This window comes from Ornithodoros turicata, unplaced genomic scaffold, assembly GCF_037126465.1.
Source record: "Ornithodoros turicata isolate Travis unplaced genomic scaffold, ASM3712646v1 Chromosome33, whole genome shotgun sequence".
In the NCBI taxonomy this organism is placed as follows: Eukaryota; Metazoa; Arthropoda; class Arachnida; order Ixodida; family Argasidae; genus Ornithodoros; species Ornithodoros turicata.
This window is the reverse complement of record NW_026999359.1, coordinates 176,462-190,353: the sequence shown is the minus strand read 5'-3', so window position 1 is coordinate 190,353 and position 13,892 is coordinate 176,462. Positions and strand designations below refer to the sequence as shown.

Genomic DNA, 13,892 nt, shown 5'->3' with positions numbered 1-13,892 from the left:
GAGGAGGCCATATGGTGGCAACGACTCCAAAGAAAATCGTCATAAAGCAAGGGTGTCGGATGAACGAGTGTGATACAAACCGAGTCCGACTGTACGTGCTTGTGTAGAAGTCATGATGAACGAATTATGATGAGACAAAAATTGCTGCCCATCATATATTACGCTCAATTATTTCTAAGCAAAGCCATTTTTTGAACTAGTTATTGATGTTATTCAGTCATTTTGTACCTGTAACGTCCGCAGTTGTGAACGACCAACTGAAAACATCTAAACGGCAGTGCAAATACCCCAGGTCGTACGAGCACCTGTAGTACTCCCGCAACGGGGTTACGGGGTTTTCTATTATTTGTTTATCTATATAAAAAAAGCTATGAGAGCACAATCTATGCTCTTTTTGTAGGTGTGTTACAGAACAAGGTGGACGTCCTCTCAGTAAGAATCTGCAACTACTGTTTGGCTAATTACCTTATTCTCATTATTCGAATCTTTGAATACGGTGGTTCAGGGGGCAGTGAGAAAGCAAAATCGGAGAGATAGTCGGTCGTACGAAGCCATTGTATTTTCATTTTCCTAAAAATGGTGAAAGGAGCGTGATCAACGTTGAAATATATATCTTGCCGAATTTTGCTATATAAACGAGGAGGAATCGAAGATGCGCACATCAGAAGCGCATTGGATAATTGAATATTGAATATTGGATATTGAATTGGAATTGGATATGCTTCTTCCTTTTGTGCGACGTATAGCGTTGCGCAACCAGAGGACGGTTAGTTCGAGTTGTACTTGCACATAACTTCATTTTCATATTTCACATCTCATGCTTCTCGTGTAATGGGGTAGGGTACTGCTCTCAAGCGGTGAATCACCCCAGGTCATAGTCATGATTTAGTTGTTGTTGTTGTTGGATAATTGAAGAATATGTTGATGTACTTTCCAGATCAACCGCTTTTTGGTTCGAAAACGTTGTCTACGGTTCAGGTACTGTCATCCCTGTGCATGGACGCTCTTTTGGCTTCCCCTCATCTGATAGCAGAATTCGCTTATAAATACTTTATTCGTGCGGGCTTCTTTCGACGTTTTTTTATTATTCTTGTTGGAGAGTCTCCCATAGTGCCTTCTCACCTTAAAATAAAAAAGAGATGACAGCAAGCTGCTGGAAATGCGTCACAACGGAACCTTGAGTCTAGGGCAAAAAGGGTGCACAGACGCACACACACGCAAGGGCTGAGAACCAACAAATTACTTTGTTGAGGTCGGGCCTTCGAGGTTAGAAAGACTCTCGCATTTCTATTCAGATGGAGATAGAAGGTTAGTGGACGCATCCGGGCGTGGTATCAATGGTAATAACCTCACGGTAGACTGCCTTGATATCATTGTGTTCCTGGCAGGTGATGGTGGGCTCTGCGAGACAGGTTTGTACGAATTGCAGCTGGCCAAACGTGAGACCACTTCTAAGACGCTACATTCGTCCAGTTCCGCTCATTCCGGCACTCACGGTGCGCCCATGCTCCCTGTCCCTATCGTTGATGCCACTAGATGTTTGGCGAATTCGGCCCCCCTTGCAAACAGTATAGAGTACACGACAGGTTCGGTTATGAAATACATCGGCTATAGACCAGAGCCGTAGTGACGGGGGTGCCAGAGGGGCAGCCACCCCGGGCGCCCTCACCAGAGAGGGCGCAAAACGGCAGGCCCTCACGGGTTAGTTGGACATTACCAAGCGGGGACGAAGACAATTTGAATTTACGATCTCGGCAGTGCATATTAAGTGTGTTCTTTTCTTTGTTTCCAGAGCTTCTGCCGACAGCGGGGGGTGGGCACTTCAGATTTGCCCTCCCCCCTCGCGCAAACGCGCCTCGCCACGGCTCAAGGCCAGACGTCACTTTGCATTAACGATGGGGTCAGGGAGCATGGACGCAACATGAATGAGAAATGCAGGTATTCAAAAGTGGTGTCGCATCTGGCCGGCTGCATCTGATGCAAACCCGTCTGGCCCCCAAACCACCATTGTCTGCTATCAACGCAATGATAAGAAGCGAGTCCTCAGACAGGCTGTTGCCATTGTAACCACATTAGGATGTGTCAGCCAACCTTCGATATCCACTTCAAGGGCGCTGCAGGAGTTTGTCCGGCGTGTGCGTTCAGACCTCAATGAGGTAATCTCCTGATTTTGAGCCGTTGCTTCATTGTCCTTTCTGTCTTCAGACTCAGTGTCCCGCTGTCATATGTAACTTTTGCCCGAAAGTTGCTCATTAAAAAAATAAATAATGAATGCTGGGTAATTAGTCATTTAATATATACATACTCTGTGTGGTGCTGTCATAGCGTTTTGGTAAAAGAAGTCAAACTAATCGCAAACACCAGTAGGGGAGAATGAGTGTATGTGTGAAATACCGATCCAGGCATGGCTTTTAGACTTTTTCTACTTCTCTGAATGAGCCCTCTTACCAGTATGTTGCGACACATATGCTTGCTTTGTCATGTTTCTCCATTTAAACTCAATGGGGTCACTTTCCTGCTAAGCAGCCAGATTATTGTCATCCAGACGCCTACCAAACGTGCGTCAAAGAAAAGCCATATCTGACATTCCATCGTCAAAAACACTGGGCTCGTCTGTACTGCATATGCGGATCTCTCTCAATGGCACCAATAAAGAGTGAAAGGAATTAAGCTTTTCAAAAATTTACCCTTTGCTACTTCCTATGAAATACTTTGAAATATTGAGACTCCTCGGAAAATCTTGGAGGGGTTTCTTAAAAGTTCTGTGAGAACCCCTAAGCGAAATCCTTCTAAGAACCCCCCCCCCCAAAATTAACAATAAAAACAAAAAATTACAATACTACTGCCGAAGAGCCCAAGTAAAGCGAGCACAAACATGCAAATAGGTTTTATCGATCCAACAGAGGCATTGACAAGCAAAACAACCAGATATTTCTCGATTTCTATCTTGATATCTTCAGACATCCCAGCTATAGAACTTATGGCAATAACCTCCACGACATCCGCCAGTACGTGCCGTTGCGGGGTCCTGAAATAGCAAGATACATCCATATATTGCAGAATATGTGTAAAAAAACACACATGTTCCTCAAGTAATTCAGGGAAGCCAAAGTTCCACTGCATAAACCGATAATAATTGGGTGTGTACGTCGCGAGGCAACCGATATCATGAGCGACGCCAAAGCGGTCGGTCTGTGGATTGCTTTTGCCCACCTGAGGGTTCTTTAACGTGCGACGAAAGCTCATCACACGGCACCCTTATTTAACGTACCTCGTACGTTACGTAACGTACCAACGTACGTTACGTAACGTACCAACAACTTGCTGGCGTCTTTAGTCGGGTTCGATCTCACGATCAGAAGGCGAACACGCTACCGACTGAGCCACCGAGGCCGGTGCATAAACCGAGACCACCCTTATTTCCCGTCAGGGATCCCATCTTCACATCACACTGGTATAATACTCTGAATGGAATTATAGTTTTAATTACGGGGGACGGGTCCGTTCAGTCAATGCCCTTCAGATTTGTTCCTCAACACCAGCGGATGACATCTTACAGCACGGACAAGATGTTCAACGGAAAGATCTCGGTCGCGGTTCAATCTAGATCCAACGGGGCGCCTTGAGGTGCTACCATAAATAAATAAATAAAATAAATTCCTATCCCTGCACAAATTGATTTTCCGCATTTTCTATTGCACTGCTTGTCGGACATTTCCAGGGACTATATGCATTTATGTATTATCCCTAAGTGGTGTCCCGACCTATTTCCCTCTTCTTATAAACATCCTGCAATCGATTCCTCCCCTGTAACCACTGTAGAACCGCAGCCGCTTATCAGAAACAATGTAACGTCAACATACAGAAAAAGGCACAGTGGATTGAACTTCGACCTCTGTTCCGTACGCCCTTTCGCATACCCTCGGCACTGGGGTTTGTCTTATTTTATCTGTATAGTTAACAGTTTCGAATTCCCCTGCTTCCCGAGTTTATGAACTAGGTACCTCCCCGTACCTCACGCCCTGCTGTGTGGCGTCGGCCGCTCAACCAGTTGTTCGCCTTCATGGCAGCAATATACATACGACCGGCTGTCACACATGTAAAACTGCCAGGTTGGTCTATTGAATTTGCCTCAGACTACTGTACGTCGGTGAGACTGAGCGTTGGGCTCCATGAACTTTTACGTAGACATCGGCGCGGTAAGCGTTTGGTGCAGTTACATAATACTTCCGGTGTCAGATCCCATCAAATTACCCTGGTCTCCCACCATTTCTCCATCCCCAATGACACCACTGATAACCCTCGCGTGGCCTTCTTCGTTCTGGTGCGTCTCATTCGTTAGCGCAGCACAGTTCATTTTAGAGGCTTGAACGATCAACTTGTTTCCGGATTTTAAACTTAGTCAAGGTACGTCACACATACTGTCCCCTCAGCTCGTATGATGCATCCGCCTGGTGCCTGCGTGGAATGCCTAGCACACTCGATCTATATGATTCATTAGTTCCCACTTTCAATGAAGAGCAGGTGCTCGAGTCGTTGACCGCCAATTTTATTCTTTTTAGGCGACAGTTGTTAAGGGGTCAATTACGTGAAGATCCTCTTCCGTACGTCGCATCGCGGGAAACCCTCCTCCTCTCTTGGTGCGACATGAAGCGAACAAACGAGAAAAGAAGCCTGCGATGAAGATTGGCCATTTCGAAGATTCACGTCAGAGAAAATGTGGCACCGGCGACGGCGGCTGCCGGTTCACATGTCACCGTGTCATGGCACGTGAAGAATGCGTACCAGATTCTCGTCACCCGTTACAGCAGCGAAGATGGTGTTGCGTGTGTATGTAATCGCGCTATATCGAGCCGCCTTGGGACACGAACTTAGGGAAGATATTGCTCCGGACCACAATCGACAGGGCGAACCGCTCTCGTGGCGACAGGCCAGCTCAAATAAAGAGCTCTGTCGCTGGCCTGGATTTGGTGCCTCTGTAACTTGTTTCATATATGCCGGTTCTGTTGTTCTCCTCCTCCCCCCGTTAGTGCCCAAGTCCCTTCTGTGTGTTCCTGGAAGATTGCAACAACGTATTCCAGAACACATTCTCGTGAAATATTAATGACATGAAACGCCCGTCGAGCTTCCACGCTGCTTGCGTCAGTACTGTAAGCCTCGACGGCTGGGCTGCAAGACCTAGAGAAATCCCGGGAGCGATGCTACAACAGCAGCGATTGCAATTGGATCTCTTCGGAGGAGGAGCCAACTGCTGGACAGGTTGCGTCTAATCACATGATCTATTTCCCTATCTTCTCCTCTCCGTATACTTGTATTAAGGTTACTGCGCAAGGTGTTGATAATTACATCTACAAACAGATTAAAGGAAAGCAGCAAGTACACTCTTAAAAATGAACTTCACCACATAGCACGCTCCTAGCCAACCATCATCCTGAATGACAACGTTCTCGCCCTAGATTTGTTGAAAACAGGAGGAGGAGCCTATTTTGTGCCGTGCATAATGGGCACAAAATAGCCTACTCCTCCCGTTTTAAGCAAATCAGGGGCGAGAACGTTGTCATTCGGGATGATGGTTGGCTAGGAGCGTGCTATGTGGTGAAGTTCATTTTTAAGAGTGTAGGTGCCATTTCCCGAAGCTGCACTTATATGACACCCTTCACGTATGCTGTGCCACTTCCCGTTTTACATATACAGACATTAGCCGGATCCAATACCAAATATGCACATCATTTCTGGTAATAGTGATGCACGATATAAGTTTTCGGGTCCGATAGCTGCGAAATGAAAAGTCGATCGGTCCGGTGGAGGTGTTACGTGGGTCTATGAGGATTGTACTGCCACCCGTTCCTTTGGTTCGCACAAGCATTGAATCGGGGATGTTGACAAGACCTCGGCAAATGCGCCCTTTGAACAGCTCTGTTCATGAGGTAGCCATCTGCATAATTATCTTTACATACATTAGTTATGAGTGACGGCAGCGCAGATATGACACTCCCGGCTCCTTTAGACATTGCCTATCCTGGCGCACTGGCGGTGCCTTACACATTGGGAACAAAGTTGTAACCTTTCCCATTGGTCAGGTGGTACCACATATTCTGCTCTTGTGTAAACGTAACATAATTTGTAAGCTGTGTGTATAGCACCAGGTTCCTTTGAGAATAGACACGCTGCTTCTTTTGAGGGTAAGGTAATCTCTATTACGAAGCCAACGTACGCAATACATGTCCCATCCGAATATTTCATACCCGTGCAATGAATGCAGTCCAACGGATCACATCGATGCCAGTCTCATCCACGCTTTTTTCTCCCTTCTTTGGGTCTTTTGTCTTCTGTCTGTCTTTAATCTACACGCATTGCGTGGCTGCATGTCCTGAATTAGCTGTCCCTTCTGCAGATTTTCATGAGGGATTGCCGCCCGTCATTAGGGGCCTGGTACCGACTTGAGGGGGAATTAGGTACATATTTCACTGTTACTCATCCCAAACGGCATAGACGACTGGGCATGGTGTCGCCGTATTTCATCAGCAATTTATAGGAGCATGGAAGTGACATTCAACATGGCTGGAAATCGTGCTTCATCTTGCGAAGCTGTCCGTCAGGAGTCACCGAGTAAAATATTTTCGCTCCGCGCTGTATAGACGGCCCTCTGTTTACAAGCAAGTGACGTCACGATCAGACTGGTTCGAGGTTATATTTTGCTTTGGTGGGCACGAAGCGGGAAAAACGCGTCTGCTGATATGTCGAAAAGGCTGATGGGTTTTATAGGTGCCCGCAATCATGCTTTGCACGGCGGCGAAACGCAATCGATGACGTACGGGTGCAGGTCGTCTATTGTAACTGCGCAATAAAATAAAATTTACAATAGACAGTCGGAGAGAGCAGTCGCTGACGATAGACACGAGCCTCGCGTGACGTAGAAACTGTTTGGTGCTTTTGCTTTCCTTTTCTTTTTCTCGGCTCGCGTGCCGTTTATAGACGACCCTCTGCTTTCAAACACGTGACGTCACAAGAAGACTGGTTCGAGGTTATCTTTTGCTGTGGTGGGCAAGAAGCGGGAAAAACGCCTCTCCTGGAAGGCCGAAAAGGCTGATAAGTTGGATACGGGCCCACCAGCATGCTTTGCGCGGCGGCGAAACGCAATCGATGACGTACGGAGGCAGGTCGTGTATTGTCACTGCGCAATAAAATAGAATTTACAATAGACAGTCGGAGAGAGCAGTCGCGTGACGTAGATACTGTTCGGTGCATTTTTCATTTCATGTTTCCTTCTCGGCTCCCGTGCCGTTTATAGACGACCCTCTACTTTCAAACACGTGGCGTGACAAGAAGACAGGTTCGAGGTTATATTTTCCAGTGGTGGGCAAGAAGCGGGAAAAACGCGTCTGCTGATAGGTAGAAAAGTCTGATAAGTTTTATAGGTGTCCACCAGCACGCTGTGCGCGGCGGCGAAACGCAGTCGATGACGTACGGATGCAGGTCGTCTATTGTCACTGCGCAATGAGATACAATTTAGAATAGACAGTCCGAGACAGCAGTCGCGGACGAGAGACATGCGCCTCGCGTGAGTAGAAATTGCTCGGTTATTTATTTCTTTTTTTTCTTCTTCTTCTCGGCTCCCGTGCCATTTACAGACGACCCTCTGCTTTCAAACACGTGACGTCACAAGACGACTGGTTCGAGTTTATCTTTTACTGTGGTGGGCAAGAAGCGGGAAAAACGCGTCGGCTGACAGGCTGCTACAGCTGTCAGTGACCACCAACATGCTTTGCGCGGCAGCCCTACGTAATCAATGACGTAGGGTTGCCGGTCGTCTATACATGCTTGAGCTGAGCCGTTGGACGTCACTGGTCATGTGCCAGAACCCGTGATACTTCACGACGTCCTCTCGTTCACCGATGCGCTCTTTGCACGTGGAGACGGGTTTTCTGAAAGGTGTGCGGAACAGAGCCTTGCGCGTGCTTTCTGGATTACCTGCGCTCATCGTTCTTTCGCAGGGGCTCACTTTATTCGTTGCAGAAGACGTCGCACCGAGAAACAAAAATATTTTGAGGGTGACTTCCACGCTCCTTCAAAGAGCAAGGACTGACGCGCGATGAGGTTATCAGTTTCTGAATCTGTCACGCTTCAATTATAATCCTGAAAGATTCATTCTACCTTACCAGACACTGATGACCATCAGGACGATCGACGATATCGTGAGGCCTCTTCTTGCAATAATATTGACAGCCGTAAGCCCCTCTTTTGTCCTGCACGCAAGAGAATGAGGCATGTTATGCTAGGGGAGACACCTGTGCACGTATCATGAACCATTTTCGCGCCCGTGTTGATGATAAGCCAACATGACATTCTTTCTTTAGCTAAGTTCGACAGACTTAAAATATTTCTGGTGTGTTCAAAGCCAAAGTCAATGTGCTTAATGAAAATGAAATGGCGAGTAAAGTTAATCCATAGTTCGATAAAAGTGTGTTCTTACGACATTGAGAGACCGCTAACCTTGGACACACGGACAATGTTGGTTCAATAGTGTCAAAATAATATTTTCTCTAGGAGACTATTTGGAAACTTACTAGCAAAGCGCGGCTAATTTAAAAAAAAATCCGCCGTGTCAAGCAATAAAAAATTGTGACAGTACAAGACAAAAAAAGAGGGGGGAGGCATGTATTACAGACACATAACAGGGGAAACTTCACCGTGCGAACACCTGGAAACTAGGGGCGACCCTTCCGATGCTCCCTCTACCCTGGCGTTTCGGGGAAGGCTCTAGGTAGCTCTGTGATCCCCAGACAGCTGCGCTGCGCTAGACCCGTTCACTAATAATATAAAACTTACCATACACTATAGCAAAGTTACTTCTGCTGTGCTCATTCACTTATGCAGGGCATTTGAATATATTACTCATTACATCATAAAGGGGCACTAAAATGTGAAAACAACTTGCTCTCAAATGAAATTCCGTGCTTCAATTAGTACGACTCAAACAAAATCAGTTAACAGAACGCTACCGTTTAGAAGAAAAACGCAATGAAAACAGAGCCGTATTTGGCGACAATGAATGGAATCCCCAGGAGATAGAGATTGGCTGCATCCATTGAGACAGCAAGACAAGCGCGCGCTTACCTATCGTGGCCCTGTGGGTTCGGAACGGGTACAATCGTAGTGTTCCGCAAATGCAAGGCATGATTCGCACTGCTCAATTTTTCAATGCCGATTCACTGAAGTGTCATGGGAAGAATGGCGAGGCATTTTCTTCAACTGCTTGGACATTGTTGCGGATTCTACATTCGCGCCTGCTAGAAAGAGAGCGGTATTTCTACACCGCTTGGGTGTTGAAGGCCAGTATATGTCTTCAATGATGTAAGTGCAAAAACGAGCACTGCAGTGCCATAGGCGTCTTTGGAAGAAGAAGGCAAAGGCAGGAAGCCGCAGAACTATCCGTACTTGCTGCAGCAGCCGCTGAGCATTTTGGGTGGATGTTTTGGTGTTCCTTCGAACGTCGTCGTTCTACATCAGCAGTTCCGTGCACGTAAGCAAATACCGGATGAGTCCATACAGGCTTTTGTCGGGGAGCTAAGATGTTTCATATCGAGATTTAAATTAGGAGATTTCGAGAATGATTCAATAAAGGATCAGCTATTTGAGGGCACAACGCTAAAAGCTCTTCTTGAACGGCGTCTACGTGCCAGCGTCCAGAGCCAACAAAATCTTCCGCCACGGGATCTTCGGGGAGGCAGCGGAGTGTTGGACATTTGTTCTACGACCGCATTGGGTTTCGGCAAAAGGAGTGCAGGTGAGACCTGATGTATATCCTGTAGCAGCGAAAGTTGCCTAGGTGCTGAAAGACAAAGTATCACAGGAGCTGGAGATACTGGAGCGTGGAGGCGTTACCGTGCTCGTAGACGCATCACCATGGCTTTCTCCGATTGTCGTAGTTCAGAAGAGGGACGCCATGGTAAGCGTGTACGTTGAGCTGTGGGAACAGAACAGTGCTAATTGCGGCAAATGCTTACACATTCCCAAGTTTTGAAGGGTTTCTGAACTCATTGTCCGGGGTGAGGCACTTTGCCAAGCTCGACGTTGCATCAGCCTATTAGAAAGTCGAGCGAAGCCCTGAGAGCTGCCCATTATCCACATTTATTACTCACGAAGGTTTCATTTGATTCGTGTTTTTCAGGCGCACTAGCTGTTGAGACCATAATGCGCGAAATACTACTTGAAGTTTAATCCAGGTAAAATTTTGTGTGCTCACTGAAAGTCAGATAAATGCCAAAATTGTAATTTAATTTGCGTATCCTTTAAAAGCCCAGTATCTCTGCAAAACCTTCATCACCCAGGAAAAGTGCCGGGTATAGTGGTAAGAAGTTTCTGTAGAACTAAACAAGATTACCTTGACGAAGATGCTGATATGCTGGGCATACTGTGAGGATGTGAAAGGTAGTGAGTTGTTCCCTATAGTGACTGCATTCGGGAAGGTCTTCTTCCCGTATGGGACAACCGTATGCTAAGTAGGTGTGTAACAGGCGGAGCCAACAGGATAGCAACTCATACAGTCCATAGCATGCAGATGGAGGAGTGCCTATCTAAGGTTTTATAGTGTGTAACTTGTTGCTTGCCTCTTGGTCCCCAAAGCTCTGCCTGCCTGTGGACGCTTCTGTTTAAAAATGGCCTGATATCTTGTGATGGATATCGAAGAGCATTATGTCATTTGTTACGGACGTGGCTTCTCGATCGGTCGTTTCGTTTCTGGGCATCCCAACATGGTTGAGTACCCAGCAGAAAAGTAATCGATAAGCCCTGTTAGTTTGTACTGCTTGCTAGGCTCCTAGCACGATGGACGACGGAGTATTTTATGTAATGAATGCTACAGATAGTTTGTAACGAACTCAGATACATGCATACGCTTCTGCTGTAAAGACAGACTTGGTGACATTCAAACGATATCACCTTGTAACTGTGCCTGAGACCATAGCGCACGATTCCTCGCGAAGAGTCTTTGAACCATCAGTGTACGAGGGTGGTTCCATAAGTTTCCGGCCCGATCTAGAAAATTCACGCGAATTTGAAAATGCGATTAAGGACGCGTGGTGCCATCTGTTGGAGGGCCGCAGCATAGGGTGCACTCTTCAGTTAAAATGAAAAAAATTGGGTACCGCGCTGTGATAAAATTCTTGACAAAAGAGGGACTTTCGCCTAAAGAAATTAAAGCGCGACTGGACAACGTGTACAAGGAAGCCTCTCCGTCGTACGCAACGGTAAAAGACTGGGCTAAGCAGTTTCGACTGGGACGAGAGTCCATTGAAGATGATCCACGCGATGGTCGTCCAGTGGAAGAGGTGACACAAGAAAATTTGTCTCTTGTCGAGGAGGAAGTGCTGAAGGTGAAGGAAATCTCAGAAAGGCTGGGGCTTTCCAAAACAACCGCTTTTCACATCATCGGCGAGGGCATTCACATGAAAAAGGTCAGTGCGAGATGGGTGCCACGACTTCTCTCGTCAGTTCCAAAGCAACAGCGGGTCGTCTGTGCCAAAGAGTTTTTTGAGCTCTGTCCCCTGTTGAAAAAAAGCCAAATAGGTTGTATGCGATCCTATTTATCCTATACAAATTGATGTAGGATCCTTTATGTCCTATTTTGTATCATGTGGGAAAGTTGTGGGATCCTACATGTCCTATATTAATTCACATATAGGTGAGTCATAGGATCCTACATGTCTCATATTAGGCTATGTAGGAGAGTTGTGGTGTCCTACTTGTCCCATATTCGGCAATATAGGAGAGTTGTAGGACACTACATCGCCTATATCCGGCTACGTAGCAGACTTGTAGGATCCTACAAGGCATCAAAAAGGAGCTATGGGAGATCTTACGTGGCCTGTTTGGTTTCATGTGGGGAGGACGTGGGGAATTATTTAGAGATATGGAAGTGATATATTAACACAGCAACAAACATTATTTGATTCCTTCAAAACAGGGGCCCAGAACGAACTAGTCATATTCAATCATGTTTGCCAACACGCACACATACGGCAGGTTATCAAGTGCGAATTCTATTAGAACCACTGCAAATGAATATATTTTTTTAGGTTGAAAACAACTGAATGGACTGGTTGCATTCATTTATGGAACATGCATAGAGTATGCCCATTACTAGTCGACGAAACATCAAGCATACAATGATGCGTGCATTCCTTTGAGTACTATTTAAGCACAAACTTCAACAACAGTGCGCAACAGGTCGAGGTGGCGGTTGAACCCCATCGAGCGACATTGCGGTGTCGATGGGGTTTTCGGTCTAATTTCTACGACTAAACCGGTTCTATCAGGACGTGGCTTGTTGTGACGGATTCCCCAATCCTTCGCCTTCACGTGCACTCTCACGGCTCGCAGGAAATCCTAAGAGTAGTCGAGATACTTGAAAATTCCAGGCCTCCGTCTGCACTTCCGATACATTCGGAGCTCCGTAACATCCGCCCCGGTGGTCATGTCGACGCCAGAATTTCCGTCCTAGTAGGACTAGAGTCGCTCTACGATCGGTCAAATGGAACCATGAGTCGGTCTTTAGCGGTTCGGGGGTTGTGGGCAGAGACGCGTTCGTAACTCTGTTTTTTTAAGCTTTGATGCCCTTTTTCGGACGGAAGCCCTCGTCGGACAGTTTTCATCTTTCTAGAGTGTACTCGCCTCAACTCGGTGAACGTGGCAAAATTTACTACAGCTGTCAAAGTCTTCTGGTTCTCGAGCTACCGGTTTCCGTGTTTACACTCCTCCCAATACATGGGACTGCCGGCTGTTTTTCCCCTAAAACCGTTTCCATCGCACCTACAGAGTCGTGTTTGACATAGTTTTGAAGCTCTTGACGTGCTCTTTCCAACCGCTTTAATCCCGTAAGCGCGAGACTCTCCGTTCCCCAGATATGGGCTTTGGAGTTGGAGGGTCATGGCACTGGCGCCAGCAAGTCTGGCTGACGCCGCTCGGAGACGCTTCCGTGGGTGCCGTTCCTTTAATGCCGTAATCTCGCTTACCTAACGTCCAATTTACTGGAAATTTTGCATGCGTGTTCTTCGTTCTTTGCTCTACAACTTTTCAATTCGCACCTTCCGTCTATTTACTACAGGTTATGGCGTTATTCCCGAAATTCCTTAGGCTGACTCTCCTTCTGCGCACCTTCGTCCCTGTTTTTAGGTTTGAACCCTGTGGGAGATCTGAATCACCTATTAATGGATTCGTGCACTCCGAACACCGAACGGCTAGAAACTTGCGGGATCTTTTTATCTCTCTCCATTCTCGAGTGAGGACAAACATGGCAAAAGCGGCTCGTTATACATGGGGCTGGGGGCATTTTTTTCGATGTCGGTTGTTTGTTGGCGTAGAAATGTGATTGAAGACTTATTTTGACGGGAAAAACGTCCTCTTTCCAATGGCACTGGTCACCCGTACGCGCGACTTTCTGCTTTCTGGATGTAGCGCGAGGAGAGCATGGTGGAGAGAGCCGTTACAGCCAGGTGGCGCCGTTGGAGCTTGGAATTCCTCCAGCTCATTTGGAAGGGAAATCATAGAAGCGTTCGGACGCATGTCCAGAGAGCTCTCGTTCGGGAAGCGTCTTTCGTCGTAGTTTTGGTGGTTTTGGTGCCCCGCAGTGCTGTGACTGTTTCATGCCTTACTAGTGGTATCTGGACCTGTTTCTGTGTGTGTACCTTGGAAGACCGAAAGCTGTTGGATTTCGTGAATTGAAGGTTAGTTGTGTGCATGTAATGCCATGTTTCGTGCACCTTTTGCTTTGTATTCTTCCTAGCGTGTGGGTTCCTATAACTTTATCCGCTCAGTGCGATTATTACCCTATTGTTACCTATTTCCTTATCCTCCATCTGTAATCTTGTGCTCTTACCCTGTTGGTTAACCTG

The 13,892-nt window shown here is 46.8% G+C and overlaps 1 protein-coding gene across 2 annotated transcripts in view; it reads right to left on the bottom strand.

The window, feature by feature from the left end:
• Nucleotides 1–2,872: 2,872 nt before the first annotated feature.
• LOC135373835 (uncharacterized) overlaps nt 2,873–13,892 on the bottom strand; it is a 68,702-nt gene continuing 57,682 nt past the window's right edge. For both annotated transcript variants that reach the window (XM_064606893.1, XM_064606894.1), the window contains 2 exons: nt 8,160–8,246; nt 2,873–3,028 (listed from right to left, as the gene is read on the bottom strand). In XM_064606893.1, the coding sequence (XP_064462963.1) occupies nt 2,957–3,028; nt 8,160–8,246 (159 nt within the window). In that variant the 3' untranslated portion in view covers nt 2,873–2,956. The remainder of the gene's footprint in view (nt 3,029–8,159; nt 8,247–13,892) is intronic.